This window comes from Entelurus aequoreus, linkage group LG16 (genome assembly GCF_033978785.1).
Source record: "Entelurus aequoreus isolate RoL-2023_Sb linkage group LG16, RoL_Eaeq_v1.1, whole genome shotgun sequence".
Classification (NCBI taxonomy): domain Eukaryota; kingdom Metazoa; phylum Chordata; class Actinopteri; order Syngnathiformes; family Syngnathidae; genus Entelurus; species Entelurus aequoreus.
The window spans coordinates 48,315,139-48,340,438 of record NC_084746.1 but is presented as its reverse complement, the minus strand read 5'-3'; the positions used below and the strand labels follow the sequence as shown (position 1 = coordinate 48,340,438).

The 25,300-nt window shown below is 38.3% G+C and overlaps 1 protein-coding gene across 1 annotated transcript; it reads left to right on the top strand.

Annotated features, from left to right (window-relative positions):
- Positions 1-4,036: 4,036 nt before the first annotated feature.
- sdhc (succinate dehydrogenase complex, subunit C, integral membrane protein) lies at positions 4,037-24,680 on the top strand. Its single transcript, XM_062023158.1, has 6 exons — positions 4,037-4,097; positions 8,714-8,773; positions 8,855-8,956; positions 20,133-20,194; positions 20,766-20,929; positions 24,478-24,680. The coding sequence occupies exons 1-6, from the start codon at positions 4,081-4,083 to the stop codon at positions 24,583-24,585; spliced, it is 513 nt and encodes a 170-aa protein (XP_061879142.1). The 5' UTR covers positions 4,037-4,080; the 3' UTR covers positions 24,586-24,680.
- Positions 24,681-25,300: the final 620 nt, after the last annotated feature.

The following is a 25,300-nucleotide window of genomic DNA, read 5'->3' as shown; positions in this document are numbered from 1 at the left end:
ATGGAGTGGCAGTTGTCTATTTGAAGAACTTGTTAGTGTGCAAATGCACCTGTAAAAAAATGTACATGTGAAGAATTCAATATGGGCTCGTTCGTTAAGACTTTGACACGTTAAATTCTGCATGTACCCGTGAGCAGTTTGTACTCAAGTGCACTATTATTCTTGCCTCCTATCAATAATGCACTGCAGTTAGCGGCGGAACTAATTGTTCCCTCTTCTTAAGTTTCCGCACCATCACTTACAATAGACGCACCTGACCGAAGCAGGCAAGCATCGTTAGCTCTCTAAGTGGTGGGGAATCCCACGAGGTGCGTTAAAGCTCTTACTTACGCATTGCACCGATTAACACGTGCACTGTACTGTTACAGTTACGGACCGTGCCACAATGTTCACAAGTCTTTACTTAGCAGCAGAAGTGATGATCAAATATTTTCCTGCAAATGGTCAGCGGGGGTGGAAAGTAAAGTATTGTGAAAAGATGAAAATATGCACAATTTTAAGACATTTATTTTATTTAATCACGTTTGGACCACTGCAACTCCTTCTACGTTGGAACGAACCAGACCTTAATCGCTCGATTGCGGTTAGTCCAAAATCCTGCTGCTCGCCTTTTAACTGGCACTAAAAAAACATGAACAAATTACCCCCGTTTTAGAATCCCTTCACCGGCTCCCATTTCATTTTATAATTCATTTTAAAATATTGTTGTTTGTTTTTAAATCTCTTAACGGATTAGCACCACAATATATGTCAGACCTTTCAAAAGGTCTCTGAGGTCCGCTGATCAGCTTCTTCTTGTCGTCCCAAAAACCCATTTCAAATCCAGAGGTGATCGTACATTTTCTGCTGTGGCTCCCAAAACTTTGGAACGATATCCCTCTTGCTATTCGGACGGCTACCTCTTTAATGACTTTTAAATCACGTCTTAAAACATATTTTTACTCTTTGGCTTTTAAACTAGCATGAGAGTTGTGTTCAGAGGTGGGTAGAGTAGCCAGAAATTGTACTCAAGTAAGAGTACTGTTACTTTAGAGATTTATTACTCAAGTAAAAGTAAGGAGTAGTCACCCAAATATTTACTTGAGTAAAAGTAAAAAGTATGTTGTGAAAAAACTACTCAAGTACTGAGTAACTGATGAGTAACCTGTCCGTTTAATGATGACGGCAAAAAATAATGCACAAAAACATAAAAATAGCAATGAGCAAATTCAGAGCCACGAATATCTCTTAAGCAAATAAAACAATAATATATATTAAATAATAATACATTAACATAAAAAAAATTAAGGCAAATTGAGCCACAATAACTTAACAGCACCATAGGCTCAGTAGGCAGAGATTACAAAGGAAAATAACAAGTTAGCCTTTACGCAAACGATAGGTGTGGGCTGCATCTGGGAACACACTGTGCACAATCTCTTTGATGCACAGTAGACATATTGGTTTGTTGGCCCACCACTATGTTTATTTGTTTAAATACAACCCATTATTTGACATTCCCAAAGTAAATTAATTAGAGTTATTTCTGCTGCCTGACACTTTATACATAACTTGCTATCTACTGTACCCATGTTGAACAACTGAGTGGGTGTAAAATACAATCTATTCAAGATGTTTATTGACTCAGCCTGTTTCTAATGCGTCTGAAGGGCTTATTGGTATTTTCCAAATATGTTTCCATGACATGCCTTTTTCTAAAATGTTTAAATCAATCGTCCATTTCCAGACCCATGCGTCATTGTCATTCCTGGTATGAAGTTCACGTATTATTTCATAAAACATTTGAACTATGTTTAAGCTGCGAAGCAAGCCCCACAGCATCGCTGAATTGAATGAATTGAATGAATAAACAAGTTGAAAAACTTATTCGGGTGTTGCCATTTAGTGGTCAATCGTACGAAATATGTACTGTGCAATACACTAATTAAAGTTTCAATCAATCAATCGCGAGGGCCCTATTGAAATTGCGGTGGGTTTTTTTCTGTTTGGACGCCTTTTTTGAGACCCTCAACATGCACGAAAAGTCCCCATTTTTTTGCAGGAGCACCAGGTAAGGCGAACAATTTTATATTTTGGCTGTCCCGAAAATGAAAGTTCAAAATTGGATCTCTCACGCCACCTTTAAAATTTGAAAAAAATAGCCCCTCCCACCAGTTCCACGTATCGACACGAAAATCGCAGGAGACGTCTAGCATGAGGCGACACACATAAAAGTCTCATGAATCCATACTTGAAAACTAACAGGAAGTCGACCATCTTGGTTTTCGTATTCTATTTTTTTTTTTTTTTTTTTAAAAAAAGGGTTTCGTACATAAACGAACATCTCCTAGGGAATTTGACCGGATGAGTACGGTTAAAATTACAGATACCGCACATATAGTCGACGATAAATTGCGAATACATTTTTCCTACGCCATAAAATGTGGGCGTGGCATAGCGCCAAACTTTAATCTGATGGTTCGCCACAAAACACGAAATGTTAATAGCTTGGTTTCACAAATTCAGATCTTAATCCTAACTGCTACAAATGAAAGTGGCTTTGTTTTGTTTTGTTTTATTTTCTTGTATTAGGGCCCGAGCAGCGGAGCAAGCCTCGCAGGACCCATTGAAATTTCCGTGTTTTCTTCTTTACATTTGGATGCCTTTTTACGTTTTATATTTTGAGGTCCCAAAATTTGCTCGCAGCTTTAATTTTAAATTACATTCTGAATAAAAATGCATCCTCCAGTTTGTGGCTATTACAGGGCTTATTTTCGGAGGATATGCATTTTTACGGCATGTTTTAAAAAAGAGCTCACCACTGTCATCTGAAAAGGTAAATGAGCTTGTTTGTTTAAACAACTGGTTAAAGGAAGAGTAAATGCAGATGTAAATGGTGCACACTGTGAAGTTGTTTATAGTTGTGTTTACTATCTGTACCTTGTTTGCTATATTATTGCAAATACTTTGAAAATGTGCACTTAAATCTTACTATAGGTAATATCACCAAGTGTTGAGCAAATTAATGACTTGCAGTTAAGTAAAAATATTTAAAAACGTTGCTGGATTCTAAAGCTAATTTTAATTATGCAAGTGACTAATAACCTGTAATTAGTCATGATTAATCACAATTCAAGAGTGTATTTAATCTGTGGAAAAAACTAATAATTTGACAGTTGTAGTATTATTATTATGGCTTTAACAAATGAAATGGGGCGGTATAGCTCGGTTGGTAGAGTGGCGGTGCCAGCAACTTGAGGGTTCCAGGTTTGATCCCCGATTCCGCCATCCTAGTCACTGCCGTTGTGTCCTTGGGCAAGACTCTTTACCCACCTGCTCCCAGTGCCACCCACACTGGTTTAAATGTAACTTAGATATTGGGTTTCACTATGTAAAGCGCTTTGAGTCACTAGAGAAAAGCGCTATATAAATATAATTCACAAAATAAATATAATTCACAAAACAAACATGTCAGATGCTAAAATGTTTTCCGCTCATAGTTGCACGATTGCACTCTTTAAGAAAGACAGAAGTTTACAGTTATGTTCCAAAATATTCAGCTTTAAACTTTAACATTTAGCAATGTAAGATTTTCAGTTGTTGACACAATTACCACTGATATTTGTTGTTTTGTTTACTTTAAGTTGCTTAGGTACTTTGTCATTTACTATTACATGTGAGGAACAAATGATATACATAATATATTCACATTTAAATATCCATTTACATTATACAACACTTTTGTCTTTAAAAATAGTTTTCTCCAGGTGAAAATGTATATTTCCTAAATACATTACCCTGCAATATAATAATGACAGAATTATATACTATTTATACTATATATATAGTATAAACACAACAGAACAAATACCCAGAACTCCCTGCGACACCAACTCCTCCTGGACGCCACATTATTATTGTTTCACAATGCTGAATTATAAAATTAAAACAAGACAGTATTATGCTATTATTGTTAATGATGTTTTGTTTTTTTAACGCTGAATTAATTATAAAAACTAAAAGAAAGGGTCAAGCTTACGTCATTATATCCGGTCGGCACAACAACATCCGTTGCGTACTTCCGGTCCGTACCCATCAAACATGGCGCTGCTACTAAGGTCAGTATGTTTGTGCTGTGTATTTGCGGGGCTTGGCGGACATTTATAAAGATTTATGGTGCATATTAAATTGACAGTCAGGCGTATATGTTCCCTGATTTTGTCCGAAACAAGTCAGGGACATTGTAGTGTTTTTGCTGTCTTAATTCAGCGTAAAGTTACAGCCCCAAGGAGCTAGCATGCTAACGCTAGCCGCTCTTCGATCCGTAGCAAAAATGATATTTTGGTATGAATAAATAATTTACTGTATTTCTCGATTATGTTAATTTTACTGTGACCATTTGAGTTTGACGTATTTCCATCTGGCGTCATTTTTTATATATATATATTGGTGTGGTTTGTCCTTGAGTGAACTGACGTAGCTAACCTCACCTGTCAAAACTGTTGTCAAACATTAGAAATTAATATTGCAAAGTAGGGCTGGGCGATATGGCCTTTTTTAAATATCTCGATATTTTTAGGCCATATCGCGATACACGATAAATATCTCGATATTTTGCCTTAGCCTTGAATGAACACTTGATGCATATAATCACAGCATTATGATGATTCTATGTGTCTACATTAAAACATTCTTGTCCATACTGCATTAATATATGCTCATTTTAAACTTTCATGCAGAGAGGGAAATCACAACTAAGTCAATTGACCAAAAGTGTATGTATTAAACAGTTATTAAGCAGTGGCACAAACATTCATGTCATTTCAAAACAGAAAGTGCAAGATTGTCAGAGTCAATTTAAAACAAGCTATTAGTGCACTTTTGTGCATGATGTCGCTAAGATGACATATCAAAACGACACTAAATTAAAGTGCACTTTTTGTACAGAACGCCACTACAATAGTTTAAAACAAATAAAGTGCACTTTTGTGCATGATGTCACACAAGATATTTCAATAACTGTCAAATAAAAATGAGCTGCATAATAGTAAATCAAATAGTGTATGTCCTTCGCTATGTGGTAGGTTCCTGCGGACGTTATCTCCTTCTGTTGTTGACTATTTTTTTCATACGGTGTTGATGTGGAAATGGAAGAAATGGAGTTTCAAGTAGGGCTGGGTGATATATCGATATACTCGATATATCGCGGGTTTGTCTCTGTGCGATATAGAAAATGACTATATCGTGATATTTGAGTATACGTTCTCACACAGTTGCTTTTAGCTGCGGGCATTACACTACAGGCGTTTCTCACTCTTTGTTGTCTCTCCTTCTCCCAGAGACATAAAACAAGCGCACCTTATTACATACGTCACACACGTATACGCCCTCGCGGAGCAGAGAGGTAGCGGCACGGGTAACGTTAGCTGTGGTGCGAGTAGTAATACGAGAGAAAGAATGTGCGGATCTGGTAACAAATGAAGGAAGAATTAATTCCCAAGAAAAACAGCACGCGGTCCATCGTCTGGCGGTGGTTTGACTTCAAGCGGGAAGATGTCGAACAGACCACCGCAAAAGCGTTGCTACAAAAAGTAGCATTACTGCTAGTATGTAGCATCCTTTGAAAAGTCACCCACTAGAGAATGAAGAGTGCTTGAAACTCTGCATGTCAACGTGGCAACGTTCGGTGCCACACCAACAAAATGCTGAGGCAACCATTTCCACATCAACACCGTATGAAAATAATAGTCAACAACACAAGGAGATAACGATTTTTGACACCATCTATGATGTGGACGCGCATGCAGTCATAGATCAACAGGGACGGAGCTGCGTGAAAAAAGTCACCGGGTCTCTTCGCTCATTTTTTCCTTCATCCATCCATCCCTTCGAGTTAGCTTTTATGAGGACGCCGGCTGGAAAGTTCTCTTTTGGCAAGGTCTTCCTTTTGATTATCACCGTGGGTGGAAGTTTCTGGCCGTTAGCATGGCAAGCTAGAACCACAGTAGGACGACTTCTCATTCCCTGTGGTGCGAATATTCACCGTACGTGTTCCCGTTGTATCCACAGTGCGGTTCACATGAATATCAAAAGTCAGTGGAACTTTGTACGCGTGTCTCTTAGTAGGAGACATTTTGTGGTCTTTACAGAAACACACAAATGAAATGAAACGTAATATCCGCGCGCTTCTTCTTCTACGGGGGCGGGTGCTCACCTTGGCGGTTGCTTACAGTAGAAGAAGAAGCGCTTCCTCTTCTATGGGGGCGGTTGCTTACCGTAGAAGAAGAAGCGCTTCCTCTTTTACGGGGAAAAAAGATGGCGGCTGTTTACCGTAGTTGCGAGACCTAAACTTTATGAAAATAAATATTAATATTAATCCATATATAAGGCACACCGGGTTATTAGCCGCACTGTCAGCTTTTGAGAAAAATTGTGGTTTTTAGGTGCGGCTTATGGTGCGGAAAATACGGTATCGTGTATCGTGACATGGCCTAAAAATATTTAGATATTAAAAAAAGGCCATATCGCCCAGCCCTAGTTTCAAGCACTCTTCATTCTCTAGCGGGTGACTTTTCAAATGATGCTACAAATTAGTAGTGCTGCTACTTTTTGTAGCAACGCTTTTGCCGCATACTCGGCATATTACGGTTGTCTGTTCAACATCTTCCCGCTTGAAGCCAAACCACCGCCAGACGATGGACCCCACGCTGTTTTTTCTTGGGAATTAATTCTTCTTCCTTCATTTGTTACCAGATTCGCACCTTCTTTCTCTCGTATTACCACTCGCACCGCGCCGCTAGCATCACAGCTAACGTTACCCAATACCGCTACCTCTCTGCTACGCGGGAGCGTGACGTTGCACGCGCGGCAGTATGTGACGTATGTAACAAGGTGCGCTCGTTTTATGTCTCTGTGAGAAGGAGAGACAAGAAAGAGTGAGAAACGTCTGAAGTGTAATGCCCCGGGCAAAATACAGCCTATCGCTTGAAACGATAAAAATAGAAATGGCACGATAGACATTTTTCTATCGTGCCCACTATATGTATCGTCATATCGCCCAGCACTATTGGTGTATGAATGTAAATGAATGTTTGGTGGCGGTTGGAGGTGCAGGAGGCGCAAATTGGCAGCCATGATTCCGTTAGTCTACCCCAGCGCAGCTGTGGCTACAAATGTAGATGTGAATGTGTAGTAAGTGAATGATGGGTTTTTACTTTGAGTGCTTTGAGTGTCTGGAACAGCACTAGGGATGTCCGATTATGGCTTTTTGCCGATATCTGATATTCCGATATCAATCAATCATCAATCAATGTTTATTTATATAGCCCTAAATCACAAGTGTCTCAAAGGGCTGTACAAGCCACAACGACATCCTCGGTACAGAGCCCACATACGGGCAAGGAAAAACTCACCCCAGTGGGACGTCGGTGAATGACTATGAGAAACCTTGGAGAGGACCGCATATGTGGGTAACCCCCCCCCTCTAGGGGAGACCGAAAGCAACGGATGTCGAGTGGGTCTGACATAACATTGTGAAAGTCCAGTCCACAGTGGATCCAACACATCAGCGGGAGTCCAGTCCACAGCGGGGCCAACAGGAAACCATCCCGAGCGGAGACGGGTCAGCAGCGCAGAGATGTCCCCAACCGATGCACAGGCTAGTGGTCCACCCGGGGTCCCGGCTCTGGACAGCCAGCACTTCATCCATGGCCACCGGACCTATGCAACTCCCCCTCGCAAGGGACAGGGGAGAAGAGGAGAGAAGAAAAGAAACGGCAGATCAACTGGTCTAAAAAAGGGGGGGTCTATTTAAAGGCTAGATTATACAAATGAGTTTTAAGATGGGACTTAAATGCTTCTACTGAGGTAGCATCTCTAACTGTTACCGGGAGGGCATTCCAGAGTACTGGAGCCCGAATAGAAAACGCTCTATAGCCCGCAGACTTTTTTTTGGCTCTGGGAATCACTATGGATATGGTCCAACTCTTTAATTACCGATACCGATATCAACCGATACCGATGTATACAGTCGTGGAATTAACACATTATTATGCCTAATTTGGACAACGAGGTATGGTGAAGATAAGGTCTTTTTTTTTTTAATTAATAAAATAAGATAAATAATTTAAAAACATTTTCTTGAATAAAAAAGAAAGTAAAACAATATAAAAACAGTTATGTAGAAACTAGTAATTAATGAAAATGAGTAAAATTAACTGTTAAAGGTTAGTACTATTAGTGGACCATCAGCACGCACAATCGTGTGCTTACGGACTGTATCCCTTGCAGACTGTATTGATATATATTGATATATAATGTAGGAACCAGAATATTAATAACAGAAAGAAACAACCCTTTTGTGTGAATGAGTGTAAATGGGGGAGGGAGGTTTTTTGGGTTGGTGCACTAATTGTAATGTTCTTGTGTTTTTTATGACGATTTAATTTAAAAAAAAAAAAAAATACCGATAATAAAAAAAACGATACCGATAATTTCCGATATTACATTTTAAAGCATTTATCGGCCGGTAATATCGGACATATCTAAAAAGCACTATCTAAATATAATCCATTGATATTAGGTAAATATTACTATTAATAATTACAAATAAAGTGAAAAAGCTGATAAAAAAAACTGATGTCAATCTACCTCAAAAAACAAATATTGGCGCTGATAATTGGCCCGGCCGATAATCGGTCGGCCCCTTGTTGTAACACTTCTCTCTTGTCTGCAGGACGTTGGCGCGTCAGGGAGTGTGTGTCTGCAGGCCGCAGGGCAGTGTCCTCTTCAGACAGTATGTCCAGTAAAAATGTGTCTTTTTGGTTTACTTTATAGGTTGACAGGCACCCAATAAGTTGTATTTTTCTCATTTCAGTGCGGCTCCAATGGGAACCACAGCGAAGGAGGAGATGAACAAGTTTTGGGACAAAAATACCAGGCTCAACAGACCCATGTCCCCTCACATCAGCGTCTACAAGTATGTGTCTTTTGTAGAATAGAATAGAGTAAAATAGAAAGAATGCTTTATTGTCATCAACATGAGGGCATGATGAAATTAAGAGTTGGCTACTCTGTTAGGTGCAGTTAAAATACAAGACAAGCAATAAATAACATGTTAAAAATAAATACCTAAATACCAGTATGAACAGCAGTGCAACAGTGGAAAAACAGTGTTGGCTATTGGGACAATTCAATATCATAATGGCCCTTGGGCAAAAACTATTTTTAATTCTGTCTGTCCGGCTTTTATTCAACCGATATCTCGTCCCTGATGGCAGCAGGTTAAACAAGTGCTGACCAGGGTGAGAACTGTCTGCCAGGATTGTCTTTGCGGCCGATTATATTCTCCGCTGTCCTGGTCACTCTCAGCGGGGCCTTCCTGTTTTCAGCAGAGCACGCAGCAAACCACACAGTTATGAAGTACATTACCACTGGCTTCATGGTGGCCCGATAAAAAGATACCTGCAGTTTCTCCCCAAGTTGTTTCCTCCGCAACACACAAAGGAAGTGGAGTCTCTGCTGTGCCTTTTTGACCAGTGCTGAAATGTTGACAGTCCACGTGAGGTCCTCCGAGATCTATGGTCCCAGGAACTTAAAGGAGCCCAAAGTCGCCTGACATGCTCCATTTACTACAAGTGGAGCATGTTCCCTTTCTCTGTCTCTTAAAAATAATGACCATTTTCTTTGTCTTTGTGGTGTTCAGCCTAAGGCTGGGTGTTATGGCAAAAAAAAGGATCACGATTATTTTTTTCATATCATCCAATCTTGATTAAAATCCCAATTTGTTTGGTCATTAAAGCAGATTGTCCTGTGCAGGATTACACAGAGTACCGCATCCTTACTGTTTGCTACTGCAGTATCTTGTGACAAACATTTCCACCATATTTGATTGGGGTAATATACAGTATGCTAACAGCTGACAACTGTCATTTTGTCCATATATATACACCGTATTTTTCAGACTATAAGGCGCATTTAAAATCCTTTCATTTTCTCAAAACTTGACAGTGCGCTTTATAACCCCGGTGCGCCTAATGTACGGAATCATTTTGGTTGTGCTTACAGACCTCAAAGCTATTTTATGTGGTACATGGTGAAATGGTGAGTGTGACCAGTAGATGGCAGTCACACATAAGAGATACATGTAGACTGCAATATGATTGCAGTCACTCATAAGAGATATGTGTAGACTGCAATATGACTCAAGTAAACAACACCAAAATGTTATATGTTCCTTTGAAAATATAGAACATTACACACGGCGCTCAAAAATCTATCAAAATGTTTTAGTATGACTTTGGTAAGCTATGAAGCCGCACCGCTTGATGGATTGTACTGTGCTTCAACATACGAGTATTATTATGGTGTGTTTATAAGGTAAGAAATATTATCTGGTGTTTTGTTTCGCAATATTATGCAAAATAAACTTTTCCTACCTTCTGGTACCTGCTGATCTGTATTTGGGATCTGCATAAGTCCTGAAAATGTGCGCTCATCCGCCTTTGTAGTCGGTGCCAACACTGTAGTCGATAAGCTTCTTCTTTTTCTCCATCTTCTTGTTATGGGACATTCATCCTCCGCTGTTGCCATTTCTAATATAAAGTAGTGTACAGTTATTACTTATATCTGTCAGTAAACTCGCCATGAAAGCGCTAAAACGTACCCACGCTACGGTCCATTCCTGGTTTTAGGGTCACGAGTTTGCTTCTTTTTCAGTACGTTTTGTAGCGATAACGCGATTTTGTTTTTTTGCTTGTCATCACAAACATTCTGCGGTAAACAAAGGATACCTGGTGTAGTGAATGCTATAAGACTTATTTCAAGTTAACATTTACTAAACAACACTTTTATATGATAAATTATTTATTGTATTCTTTAATTACTTGTATATATCAGTGCTTCTCACGAGTGCTTTGGTACACAACAAGCGGTGACCCAGATTGTGGAGTTTTTAAAACCCAAAATCTGTATCTTAAATTGAATAATAATACATTAAAGGCCTACTGAAAGCCACTACTACCGACCACGCAGTCTGATAGTTTATATATCAATGATGAAATCTTAACATTGCAACACATGCCTATACGGCCGGGTTAACTTATAAAGTGCAATTTTAAATTTCCCGCTAAACTTCCGGTTGAAAACGTCTATATATGATGACGTATGCGCGTGACGTCACGGAGAGAATGGAAGTATTGGTACCCCATTGAATCCAATACAAAAAAGCTCTGTTTTCATCTCAAAATTCCACAGTATTCTGGACATCTGTGTTGGTAAATCTTTTGCAATTTGTTTAATGAACAATGAAGACTGCAAAGAAGAAAGTTGTAGGTGGGATCGGTGTATTAGCGGCTGGCTGTAGCAACACAACCAGGAGGACTTTGACTTGGATAGCAGACGCACTATCCGACGCTAGCCGCCGACCGCACGGATGATCGGGTGAAGTCCTTCGTCCTTCCGTCGATCGCTGGAACGCAGGTGAGCACGGGTGTTGATGAGCAGATGAGGGCTGGCGTAGGTGGAGCGCTCATGTTTTTATCATAGCTCTGTGAGGTCCCGTTGCTAAGTTAGCTTCAATGGCGTCGTTAGCAACAGCATTGTTAAGCTTCGCCAAGCTGGGAATTATTAACCGTGTAGTTACATGTCCATGGTTTAATAGTATTGTTGATCATCTGTCTATCCTTGCAGTCAGGGATTTATTTATTTTGTTTCTATCTGCATTTGAGCCCGATGCTATCACGTTAGCTCAGTAGCTAAAGAGCTTCGCCGATGTATTGTCGTGGAGATAAAAGTCACTGTGAATGTCCATTTCGCGTTCTCGACTCTCATTTTCAAGAGGATATAGTATCCGAGGTGGTTTAAAATACAAATCCGTGATCCACAATAGAAAAAGGAGAAAGTGTGGAATCCAATGAACCCTTGTACCTAAGTTACGGTCAGAGCAAAAAAAGATACGTCCTGCACTGCACTGTAGTCCTTCACTCTCACTTCCTCATCCACGAATCTTTCATCCTCGCTCAAATTAATGGGGTAATCGTCGCTTTCTTGGTCCGAATCTCTCTCGCTGCATTGTAAACAATAGGGAAATGTGAGCAGCCCTATCCCCTGTGACGTCACGCTACTTCCGGTATATGCAAGGCTTTTTTTTATCAGCGACCAAAAGTTGCGAACTTTATCGTCGTTGTTCTCTACTAAATCCTTTCAGCAAAAATATGGCAATATCGCGAAATGATCAAGTATGACACATAGAATGGATCTGCTATCCCCGTTTAAATAAAAAAAATTCATTTCAGTAGGCCTTTAAAGTGCAGTTTGAATTGGAGGTACTGTAAATTAATATATACAAACACATAAAACAAGTTTAATGATTTTTTTTTATCCATAAACAAACAAAAAGAACACAAAGTGTCTGTCTGCAGAGTTTTTGTTTTTTTGTAATATCAGAGAAGTGGAATCTTTGCAGACACACAGACAAAAAGTCTGATTAAAAAATATTTAGATATAAAAATGCCTTTTCCGATTAAATTAGTGGGTGTGTTGATTCTCCCAGTCGGGACCAATACAGTTCTGAGTGCCTGCAAGTCCGCATTCGGGGAAGGATTACTAGTCAGCTGCAGTAAAGACTCACTGAAGCCGTTGCTCCTTTTAAATGTTTGTGTTTCAACTTCTGTGCTAGTGTTATTCATATTTCTTTATTTTTTTCGTCTGGGCTGCACTTCCAGCTGTGTCAGGGAAAGAGGCACAACGCTGATTGAACATTCATTCCGTCGTGAAGTGCCTTACTTTTGAAGCGGTGGAACGGGAAGTCGCGCGCGCACGCACACCGACACATACACAAACACACACACATTTACAGACATGCACAGGATCACGGTCAACAAAGGTGGATTGTTCTGTGCAGAATTATACCACGCATCGTTGCTTCCCTACTGTTAACTACTGTGGTAACTTCTCACAGACATATCCTCCATGTTTGATCGAAGACATATGCTACCAGCTGATCACCGTGATCGAACTCCAATTAATCGTGATCAACGATCACAGTCATATAATCGCCTAGTACTAGTTCAGCCTCAGGTTTTCTTGGTTTATTTCTTTTCTGTAGGCTGTTTCATCACCTCCCTTGATCAGGCCCACCACTGTGGTATCTTCAGCGAACTTGATGATCGTGTTCAAGGGATGAATGGCAACACAGTCATACGTACAGTCGTGGTCAAAAGTTTACATACACTTGTAAAGAACATAATGTCATGGCTGTCTTGAGTTTCCAATAATTTCTTTTGTGATAGTGATTGGAGCACATACTTGTTTGTCACAAAAAATATTCATGAAGTTTGGTTCTTTTATGAATTTATTATGGATCTACTGAAAATGTAACCACATTTGCTGGGTCAAAAGTATACATACAGCAATGTTAATATTTGTTTACATGTCCCTTGGCAAGTTTCACTGCAATAAGGTGCTTTTGGTAGCCATCCACAAGCTTCTGGTTGAATTTTTGACCACTCCTGTTGACAAAATTGCTGCAGTTCAACTAAATTTGTTGGTTTTCTGACATGGACTTGTTTCTTCAGCATTGTCCACATGTTCTCAATGGGGTGTAAGTCAGGACTTTGGGAAGGCCATTCTAAAACCTTAATTCTAGCCTGATTTAGCCATTCCTTTACCACTTCTGACGTGTGTTTGGGGTCATTGCCCTGTTGGAACACCCAACTGTGCCCAAGACCCAACCTTTGGGCTGATGATTTTAGGTTGTCCTGAAGAATTTGGAGGTAATCCTCCTTTTTCATTGTCCCATTTACTCTCTGTAAAGCACCAGTTTCCATCCATCCATCCATTTTCTACCGCTTGTCCCTTTTGGGGTTGCGGGGGGTTGCTGGAACCTATCTCAGCTGCATTCAGGCGGTAGGCGGGGTACGCCCTGGACAAGTCGCCACCTCATCAGTTCCATTGGCAGCAAAAAAGGCCAAGAGCATAATACTAACCCCACCATGCTTGATGGTAAGAATGGTGTTCCTGGGATTAAAGGCCTCACCTTTTCTCTTCCAAACATATTGCTGGATATTGTGGCCAAACAGCTCAATTTTTGTTTCATCTGACCACAGAACTTTCCTCCAGAACGTCTTATCTTTGTCCATGTGATCAGCAGCAAACTTTAGACGAGCCTTAAGGTGTCGCTTCTGGTGCAAGGGCTTCTTTCTAGCATGGTAGCCTCTCAGTCCATGGAGATGCAAAACATGCTTGACTGTGGACACTGACACTTGTGTTCCAGCAGCTTCCAATTCATCGCAGACCTGCTTTTTGGTGGTTCTCGGTTGACTCTTGATCATCCTGCCAATTTTCTCTCAGCAGCAGGTGATCGCTTGCGTTTTCTTCCTAAACGTGGCAGTGACAAAACTGTGCCATGCACTTTATACTTATGAACAATTGTCTGCACAGTTGCTCTTGGGACCATAAGCTGCTTTGAAATGGCTCCAAGTGACTTTCCTGTCTTGTTCAAGTCAATGATTCGTTTTTTTCAGATCTGTGCTGAGTTCCTTTGACTTTCCCATTGTCGTGTTTGTAACCGAGTATAATGACCGCATCACATGAGCCCTATTTAAATGGGCTCGGAGAAGTCAACAGGTGTCATAATCACTCACATGAAGTTAAGAGGCCATGCCATGAAGCTAATTTGATTTGATTGTAGCTTTTCTACATCACCAAAATTGATAATGTATGTTGCTGTATGTATACTTTTGACCTAGCAGATTTGGTCACATTTTCAGTAGACCTATAATAAATTCATAAAAGAACCAAACCTCATGAATGTTTTTTGTGACAAACAAGTATGTGCTTCAGTCACTGTATCACAAAAATATAAGGGGTTGTAGAAATGATTGGAAACGCAAGACAGCCATGACATTATGTCCTTCACAAGTGTATGTAAACTTTTGACCACGACTGTATGTAAGGCGTTTAGGACGGTGGTAAACATGCAGCCCTGAGGGGAGCCACTGCTGAGTGTTAGGGTTGAGGAACACATTTGACCCACCTTAACAACCTGAGATCTGTTTGTCAGAAAGTTTTTTTTTTATCCAGGAACAGATGGGAGGGGGGTAAACCCAGGAAGTTCAACTTCTCCAGGATGTCAGGGTTGATGGTATTGAATGCCGAGCTGTAGTTGACGAACATAGGTATCCGGGAGTTCCAAATGTTCCACAACTGAGTGGAGCACAATAGTGAGGGTGTCCTCTGTGGCGTGTAGGCAAACCGATGTGGATCAAAGTGCTGGGAGAGGCAGGCTTTGATATATTGGAGGTTAAGCCTTTCAAAACACTTCATAACCACATACGTCAGTGCCATTGGTCTGTAGTCATTTATGTCTTATATGGCTGTCCTCTTGGGGACTAGGATGATCGTGGCTGTTTTGAGACAGGGCGGGACTTGGGCGGTGCCTTCATGCTTTGCGTACGCACATTTCTACATGCTGCGGATACTTTGGCGACACACTGAAGTGGTTATTCGGGTTTTACCAACATTTGATTTCAACTGTAAAAGATCGAGGCAAGGATACACAATGTACTTTTTTGCCAATGCACTTAATGCTTCAAATTCATACTCATATTTGTGAGGACATCTATTTATCTAGGCGACCATTTTTCCACCTATTGTTGTCACAATGTGTTCTTGTGACTCCGGCACAGCTTGGCCAGTCGAGCTGACAGCTGCAGCAGCTGGTGGTTGCGGAGATGGTGGAGGAATGGCCAGACTTTGTGTCAAGTAGCCCTTCTGAGTTGTAATAACAAATTGAGTCATTAAACAGGAGTCAAAGTCTTTCTTATCCTTTTCTTTCTTATCCAAATATCACATAATTTTTACATTCAACTCCAATCTGTCTGTGTGCACTCTACTGTATGAACATGTTGTAAATTAGACAAATTATATCTTGGGGCTGATCGCAGTCACCCACATGTGCTCCCACTTCTTCTAAAGTTTTCATATCATTGCAGCAAACATCTTTTTAAACGGGTTGAGCCACTCATTATCTCCGGTCCCCTTGCCTGTTTTGGCCACATTCATCTACTTCTTTGCCTTCTTCCTGATGGAGTACCACTTATAACAATAATAATAATAATGAATTACATGTGTAACGCACTTTACATTTGTTAAAATCTCAAAGTGGTACAAAGTATAAAAAAATAAAAGTTAAAAAATACAAATAGAAAGTTAGAATATATAACAGAAAAATAAAAATAGAAATAAAAACATGACAAACACTAGAGAAAACATAGATAAAATAGAAATAAAAACATGAAAGCACTTGATAAAACAGATAGGCAAGCAGTGCATTTAAAAACAAGAAGGCAGAGAAATTAGATAAAAGCTGTGCTAAAAAGGTGGGTTTTTAGTCCCTTCTGAAAACGGTCGACCGACTGTGGTGCTCTAAGATGGTCGGGGAGAGCGTTCCAGAGTTCGGGTGCAGTCGAGCAGAAAGCCTGGCGGCCCATTGTTTGTAGGTTTGTCCTGATGGGTTTGAGGAGGTTGGTGTTTGAGGAGCGGAGGTCGCGGGTAGGAGGTTGAAGGGAAACTAGGTCCTTGAGGTAGGAGGAGGCGTTGCCGTAGATGCTTTGATGTGTTAGCAGGTTAATCTTGAATTCGGTCCGGGATGCAATAGGGAGCCAGTGGAGTGATTTGAGAATAGGTGTGATATGATCACGCTTGCGAACGCTCATCACGTATTTCTGATTTGTTCCTATGCGCGGTTTTCTGCCTCCACAGCATTGACAGCCTCTCTCATTTTATCTCAATTAACACTCTTTCGTTCACAGGAAACGCCAGAAGACAGCGTGCCAAAAGTATATTTTGGCGCTCACCGCAGCACAAGTTGTTAGCTCCCTCTGATCATGACGCTGCTAAAAATAGTTTGTCTGGCGTTATAACTTATAATAATAATATCCCCCATACTTGGTTATTATTCAAGTCACAAAATATAGAGTATTGTATTTTGTTTTCACTTGTTTGCACTTAATGATCACACTCTGCAAGTGGCGTATATATTTTTAGTTAGCCTTTTGTTTGATGAACTATTGTTTAATACATTTCATTTTTAAATGAAGGCCCAGTTAACATGCTGTTTGTTTAAAATAGAAAGGGCAATAAAAACATGTTTTACATAACATAGTAAATAATTGTGATTTCAATATTGGTAAAATAATCGTGATTATTATTTTGGCCATAATTGTGCAGCACTAGTGTGTATATATGTGTATGTTAGGGGTGCAACGATACACAAAATTGGTTCGGTTCCATATTTTAATGTCACTGTTCGATATTTTTTCGATAGAAAAGAGGAATTTCCATGCCTTTTTTTACTTTTAGTTTATTAAAATTATCAAAATTTTTGTTTCAAATGAAAAGTAAAGTTTTAAAATTAAACTAAATGTATCTGGTGCAGCTATACCTGCCCCATTTTCTGCTGTGCACACTTAGCATCATCTAAAACAAAAACAGCACCTTGTAGAAAAAAATAAAAAATAAAGCAAATGCATCTGATAAATCACCCATCTTCTGTGGTGCATTCTTAGCAGCAGAGCAACAGCGGGTGCTACGGACACTGCTGTCTCTAATTGGGCTTTTGTGTTGTTTTACAAAGCAGGAACTACGGTATCTGTGAAATAGGCATGTGAAGGAATCTTGTAATGGGCTTCAAGTGTCCGCAACAAACCTGACATTTTGCACAACAGAAAGGGTTGCATGTCAACAGCAATAAAAGTAGCAATCGCCTGATCGATTTATTTTGCCCTCTTTCAATCATGTGCTAATGGCTCTTTAGAAGCTCCGAGTAAAGTATGGCGCTTGTCTGTGGTCGCTCCTTGTTTTTGTTTGGTTCCACCTATTTTTGGATCGGGGTGATGTCGGCGTAAATACGTTGTCATGTTTGTTGTATTTCCACTGTTGTAGTTTATCGTTGTGACACTTGCGACATGCCGTTGTATTTTTGTCCACGACACGCTCGCCATCAGGATTATACTTTACACGAAAACCAAAGTAGTTCCACACGCAAGATCTGAATGATGGTGGAGGATCTTCGATTTCAGCTATATTTAAGGCATCAACCATGTTGCAATGAGCTATAGAAGATATAGCTTCGCATGTAGCTTCTGTCTCAACAGCTGGTTTTTGTCTGAATGAATGTGGGAGGTGCTCGTACGTTTCAGCACAAAACGTATCGTCAGAAGTTGATAAACCGAACCAAAACCATTGTATCGAACGGTTCAATACGAATACATATATTGTCTAGTGTATGTATACATATGTGTGTGTGTGCATATTGTCTAGTGTGTGTATATATGTGTGTGTGTGTGTGTGTATATATATACATACATATATGTGCATATATATATACATACATATGTGTATATATATACATAGATATATATGTATATATATATACATATATATGTATATATATATACACACACACACACACACGTGTATATATATATATATATATATATATATATATATATATATATATATATATATATATATATATATATATATATATATATATGTATATATACACATACATACATACATACATATATATAATATAATATAATGGGGCGGTATGGCATAGTGGGTAGAGCGCCCGTGTCAGAAACCTGAGGGTTGCAGGTTCGCTCCCCGCCTCTTACCATGCCGTTGTGTCCTTGGGCAGGACACTTCACCCTTGCCCCCGGTGCCACTCACACCGGTGAATGAATGTTGAATGAATGATAGGTGGTGGTCGGAGGGGCCGTAGGCGCAAATTGGCAGCCACGCTTCCGTCAGTCTACCCCAGGGCAGCTGTGGCTACAAAAGTAGCTTACCACCACCAGGTGTGAATGAATAATGGGTTTTTAACATGTAAAGCGACTTTGGGTACTTAGAAAAGCGCTATATAAATCCCAGGTATTATTATTATTATTATTATTATTATATATATACATATTTATGTATATATATACATATAAATGTATGTATATATATGTGTATGTATATATATATACATATTTATGTATATATATACATATAAATGTATGTATATATGTGTGTATATATATATATATATATATATACACATACATACATACATACATACATACATACATACATATACAGGTATATGTATATATACAGTGGGGCAAAAAAGTATTTAGTCAGCCACTCATTGACAATCAATGGGTGGCTGACTAAATACTTTTTTGCCCCACTATATATATTTATATATATATATATATATGTATATATATATATATATATATATATATATATATATATATATATATATATATATATGTATATATATATATATATATATATATATATATATATATATATATATATATATATATATATATATATATATATATATATATATATGTATATATATATATATATATATATATGTATATATATATATATATATATATATATATATATATATATATATATATATATATATATATATAGTATGTATGTATGTATGTATGTATGTATGTATGTATGTATGTATGTATGTATGTATGTATGTATGTATGTATGTATGTATGTATATATATATATATATATATATATATATATATATATATATATATATATATATATATATATATATATATATATATATATATATATATATATATATATATATATATATATATATATATATATATATATGTGTATATATGTATATGTATATATATATATATATATACATTTATATGTATATATATACATAAATATGTATATGTATGTATGTATGTGTATATATACATATATATATATATATATATATATATATATATGTATATATATATATACATATATACACGTGTGTGTGTGTATATGTATATATATATATATATATATATATATATATATATATATATATATATGTATGTGTGTGTGTGTGTGTGTGTGTGTGTGTGCGTGTGTGTGTGTGTACTTGTTGTCGAAAAATATAAATATTGTGGATTTTTACTTTACAAAAACACTATTTTTATTGGATTTGCTAATAACTAACACCTAGTACACTTTAGAAAAACATATCTAATGATTGTCTATTTTTTTTAATGATGTTCCAATTAAAGCATTGATTAATTTTAAACTTCTATGAATTGTTTCAGGTGGTCCGTCCCCATGATGATGTCCATCACACACAGAGGAACTGGAGTTGGCCTCAGTGGAGGTAGTCGCTCATCTTATTTTTTACACTCATGTTGAAATTACTTCTTGTTTCACTTTCATGTCCAAACAAAACTATTCCAGCGCATTTGTCAGCTCCCCATTGACCCGAAAAATGGCTTCAGGGCCTCTTGCTGCACAACTATTGATTGCTGCTGCGAGCATTTACTAAACGCGAAGTTGTTCGATACATTTCACCCGTTTGCGGCGCGTGAAATGAAGTCACCGTTGGGCGGCTAAACAGCTCGTAGCGCTGAGCTTTGACACGCGTCAGCTCTGTTGGTCTCTGCAGTGTTTTTTTGTTGTCTTTGTGCCTGAGCGAGATTCAATTTTGTTTTGCATGTTGATGGATTCTCTAAAGGTCAGAAAACTCCTCTGCCAATCAGACTCTCACACAGAGGAAAAAGTCTCTGTCTCAATCAAAGCACTTTTAAACCCTCTTTTTAGCCAACAATAATGTCACGCTGTCCAATCCATTGATTTAACTTCATTTTCATTTTGCAGCATGTTCTTCAAGCATTAAATGTTGCATATTCCATCATAACGTGCCTGATTTTATTGACTGTTTGTTGCAGCTATTTCCGCCTTTGCCATAGCTGCTCTGGTTCTGCCAGGAAGTTACCCTCACTATCTCGACCTCATCCACTCTCTCTCTGTTGGCCCGTTCCTCCTCGGCCTGGCCAAGTTCGGCATTGCCTTCCCCGTGTCCTTCCACACCTACAACGGGATCCGCCATTTGGTGAGACACACACACATCAAACATGGCCGTTTTTGCCCGACACTGCAAGTCAATTCATTAGGTACACTTTCACAATTTGCTCAGTTTCGATTAACACAAAATATTACATCTCAACCTAAATGGCTGAAGTGTCAATAACAGTCAAAATATTAGTAATGCATTAGTAATGAACTCTGAATATGTGGTTTCCCATACACAAATTTATTTGTGGTGGCCTGCCACTGAAAACACAACTTGTTTTTTGTAGCTTTGTTGCCGTATTTAGCGTAGTGATGTAATGATAAATGGTAATAATGATGACTGCGTTAAAACTGATGGTTAGTATTACTGTTATACATTAAAATGATCAAAAAACTGTGATTGATAACTGCTGTTTGATAAACTTATGAACTAAAAAATAAATAAAAATAAAATAAGATACATAAATAAACTTTTTCTTAAATAAAAAAGAAAGTAAAAAAATATAAAAACAATTACATAAAAAATAGTAATTAATGAAAATGTTAGTGGACCAGCAGCACACACAATCATGTGTGCTTCAAGGACTGTATCCCTTGCAGACTGCATTGTTCTATATTGTAGGAACCAGAAGTTTAATAACGGAAAGAGACAGCCCCTTTTGTGTGAATGAGTGTGGATGGGGGAGGGAGGTTTTTTTTGGGTTGGTGCACTGGTTGTAAGTGTATCTTGTGTTTTTTATGTTGATTTAATTTAAAAAAAATAAATTAAAAAAAAAGACGTACTGTATGTAAAACAAAAAAAACAAAAATAAAAAAAACCTCATGAATTAACTGGCGCCAGCTCGCAAGCTTAAATGCTAACATGAAAACAAGGGACATTAACATCTTGCTCCATTAAGAAACAACACACCCCAATCTAAACTTGTATAAACACATTGCTGTCTGAGCAACTAAGATATTAAATTGTGCGCGTTGAACCTACAAGCTACCTACCTTTTAGAACATAGTTTTGCTGCACGATTGACAGACATCGAATCGACATCAAGGTTTTAATTAGTGCGATAAATAACCGCGAAAGGCAGAGATTTCTACCGGAGTCACCTGGCAGCCATGTTTGCCAATCAAAAGTGTTGAGTCTCGTGTCCTTTGCCTACCGGCCGATCAAAAGTGTATACAGGAAACAGCAAGTTTGTCTGTGCTGCAGTGGAGGCAGCCAATACGCTAATAAAAAAACACCACTTGCTCCTTGGAAAAAGTTTTAATGTTGCCTAGGCCGACAGTTAATAGGTCAATCAATCGAACAATAATGAAACCGAAGTAGAAATATTTTGCCAGCATCGATAAATTGCTATATTTGTGTGCTTAGTCTCCCGCTTTAAACAGGGAAAAAGCGAACACGGTCTCACTTTCTGCGTCGCTCTCAGCACCTGAAGGCGTTTATTTAACAATATAATTAACTGCATTGAGTGAACCCTCTTTTCACTCATTGACGATCTTTGTCTTGGTGAGCGGAGAGCAAGACTGTGATTGTACAGGATTCACTAGTGAGAAGTTCTCCGAAGTAACACAAATTAAGAGGAAATAATACGATCACGAAGTCAAATGTCCCGTTGTGGGATTATTTCTAATTCAACCCGTTTGGGCAGTATCAGCCTATCAACGCGGACAAATGAGCTTTCGAGAAAGCTGTAATCACGTAATAGTACCAACCAAAAAAAAGAGACAACTCGACGTACTTTTTCGTTCGATATTTATTTAAGTTGAATTTTTACTTAAAGACGTGAGTGTATTTAATTTTTTTTGTTTATTTATTTAGTATAACTACAAGTTATTTACCTTCCAATTACAGTACAAAGGTAAACAATTCTACAGCAATGAGAAATGAAAGTTTATATTATTTTAAATGGGTTACTTGCATTATTATTATTAATATTATACATTGTAATTACATTACATTATGATCCCTGTATAGTTTTTATCGGTTATTTCTTCAGTTTAAGAGCGTGACGTAGACAAAAGCTTGGAGTCTGTCTGCATAAAGCCAAATATTTTTTTAAGTAAATTCTTGCATATTGTTCCAATGTGTAGCACCTTGAGACAAGAATGTGTTGATTGACAGTCTACAACTCGTTTACTTTTGCAGTTGTATGCATTTATATGTATAACATTTAAAAATTGCAAATCAAATCACAATTTTGGAGAGCAAAATCACAATTAGTATTTTTCTCAAAATTGTGAAGCCCTATAACAGAGTAATATTAGTTCTATACTCCGAGGAATACGATACAGGGGTATTTTTATGGTGAGTTCACGGACCGTTGAACAGAGTAAGATGCCACAACGTCCGCCAAAAATAATAAGTAATAATAGGTTTTATTTTTTACTCTGTCAACGTTAAGGCACGCGATTGATCACAAATAAATATGTCATTAATCATGAATAAACACGGATGAATTGCACAATTTATTTTGAGGTTGGTGTGCTTGCTGGTAAATTTAGCTTCATAATAAAAAGAGTGTAGATAAAAACCAGGGTAATTTGCATATATTGCAGCGAGGAATTCTCTTATCAGAAGCACAACAAGTTTAAAATATTATCTCAAATCAAAACACTCTTTGGAGACAGCTGCTAGCCAAAACACTATTACATTGACAACAAACAGTGGCCGAGTATACCCACGGCAATGTTGTCATCAAAGTACTACTGACGAGTTAAGCACCGCTTTTGTGGCAAAAGTGATCATCATGATTAATCCAAATTCTGTGTGGTTAATCTGATTTAAGAAAATATATTGTTTAACAGCAGTAATTAGGATGCATAATATTTAAATATATTGTATTTAAAATATGTTTCAGCTTCTTTTTTACAGTCACATTTGTCATAGTCGGTTATGCAAATTAGACTATATCATCGAGAACCCCCCACAATCACCCACCACGAGATTACAATACAGCGGGAAGCCCTGAAGTGTCATTCAAACCTCAGCATTTTGCCTTTTTAAAGGTACCTAATGTTGTGGCCAGTCAGGGTGTTACCGTTTGCCTGTGGGCGGGATGAATGAACTGGCATCAAATGTATGTAAATATCACTCTAAATATCATTTTAAAGCATGAGTAAAGGCACGGCACAGATGCAACACTATCTCAACACATTTATCTTTCTAACGGAGGAAAAAAAATGAAGGCACTTTGATAAATTGCGCTTGCACACAAAGCCTAAAGTGTGTTGTTGTTGAATTATCGCTTAAAATGCTTCACGTCGCAATGTTTGCTATGCAGCACTTTATCACTTACACCAATAAATATCAAAATAAAAGGACTTAAGCCTTATTTTAATAAAACGAATCACAGTTTGGCGTGGCTGTGATAGTCCAGGTTTGCACTATTTTGTGCGCTTTTATTGTGGAACATCAATTTCTGCAAGCCTCATATTACTATTTGTCTTTTAAGAAAACTCATTCACAAACATTTGAGGAGTGAATGCTGAGCTGTCTTCTCCTCTCTCCCTCTTCCCTTCACGACCCCCCGTCCCTTTTTTTTTTTTTTTTTTTTAATTTTATTTTGAAATTCCTCTTCCTGTTGTGATCAGTGTTGGGATGTTGGCAAAGGTTTCAAAATCCCTGAGGTGTACCGCACGGGCTACACCGTGATCGGCCTGTCCGTCATCACCTCTATCGCCCTCGCCGCTTTCTTCTGAGCTCAGCACCAGCAAGTCAAGGTGCATTGTGGGATTATTTTGTGCGCGCATATGTTGCGTGGCATCACAGTATTAAATAAAAATGTTTGTTTAAATGTGTGCGTGTAAATTGTTTTGTCTCTTTAGGGTGCAAAAAAACAAACAAGTTCTTTTAATACATTTGGCACAACCTGTTCGTCCGCGCTCATTAACACATTATGATGGGACTAGAGATGTCTGGAAATGCTTTAAAATGTAATATCGAAAATTATCGGTATCGTTTTCAAAAAGTAAAATTTATGACTTTAGGGACGTAGGGAGGAGTACAGAGCACCAATAAACCTTAAAGGCACTGCCTTTACGTGCCGGCCCAATCGCATAATATCTACGGCTTTTCACACACACACACACAAGTGAATGCAAGCCATACTTGGTCAACAGCCATAGAGGTAACACTGAGGGTGCCGTATAAACAACTTTAACACTGTTACAAATATGCGCCACACTGTGAACCCACACCAAACAAGAATGACAAACACATTTCGGGAGAACATCCGCACCATAACACAACATAAACACAACAGAACAAATACCCAGAACCCCTTGCAGCACTAACTCTTCCGGGACACTACAATATACACCCCTCGCTACGGCCTTTGCGTGCCGGCCCAATCGCATAATATCTACGGCTTTTCACACACACACACACAAGTGAATGCAAGTACTTGCTCAACAG

Excerpts from the sequence above, each read along its gene's own strand:
- sdhc (XM_062023158.1), top strand. Across the intron at positions 8,957-20,132 it reads CCTCACATCAGCGTCTACAA|GTGGTCCGTCCCCATGATGA; the intron begins GTATGTGTCTTT and ends GAATTGTTTCAG. Across the intron at positions 20,930-24,477 it reads ACAACGGGATCCGCCATTTG|TGTTGGGATGTTGGCAAAGG; the intron begins GTGAGACACACA and ends TGTTGTGATCAG.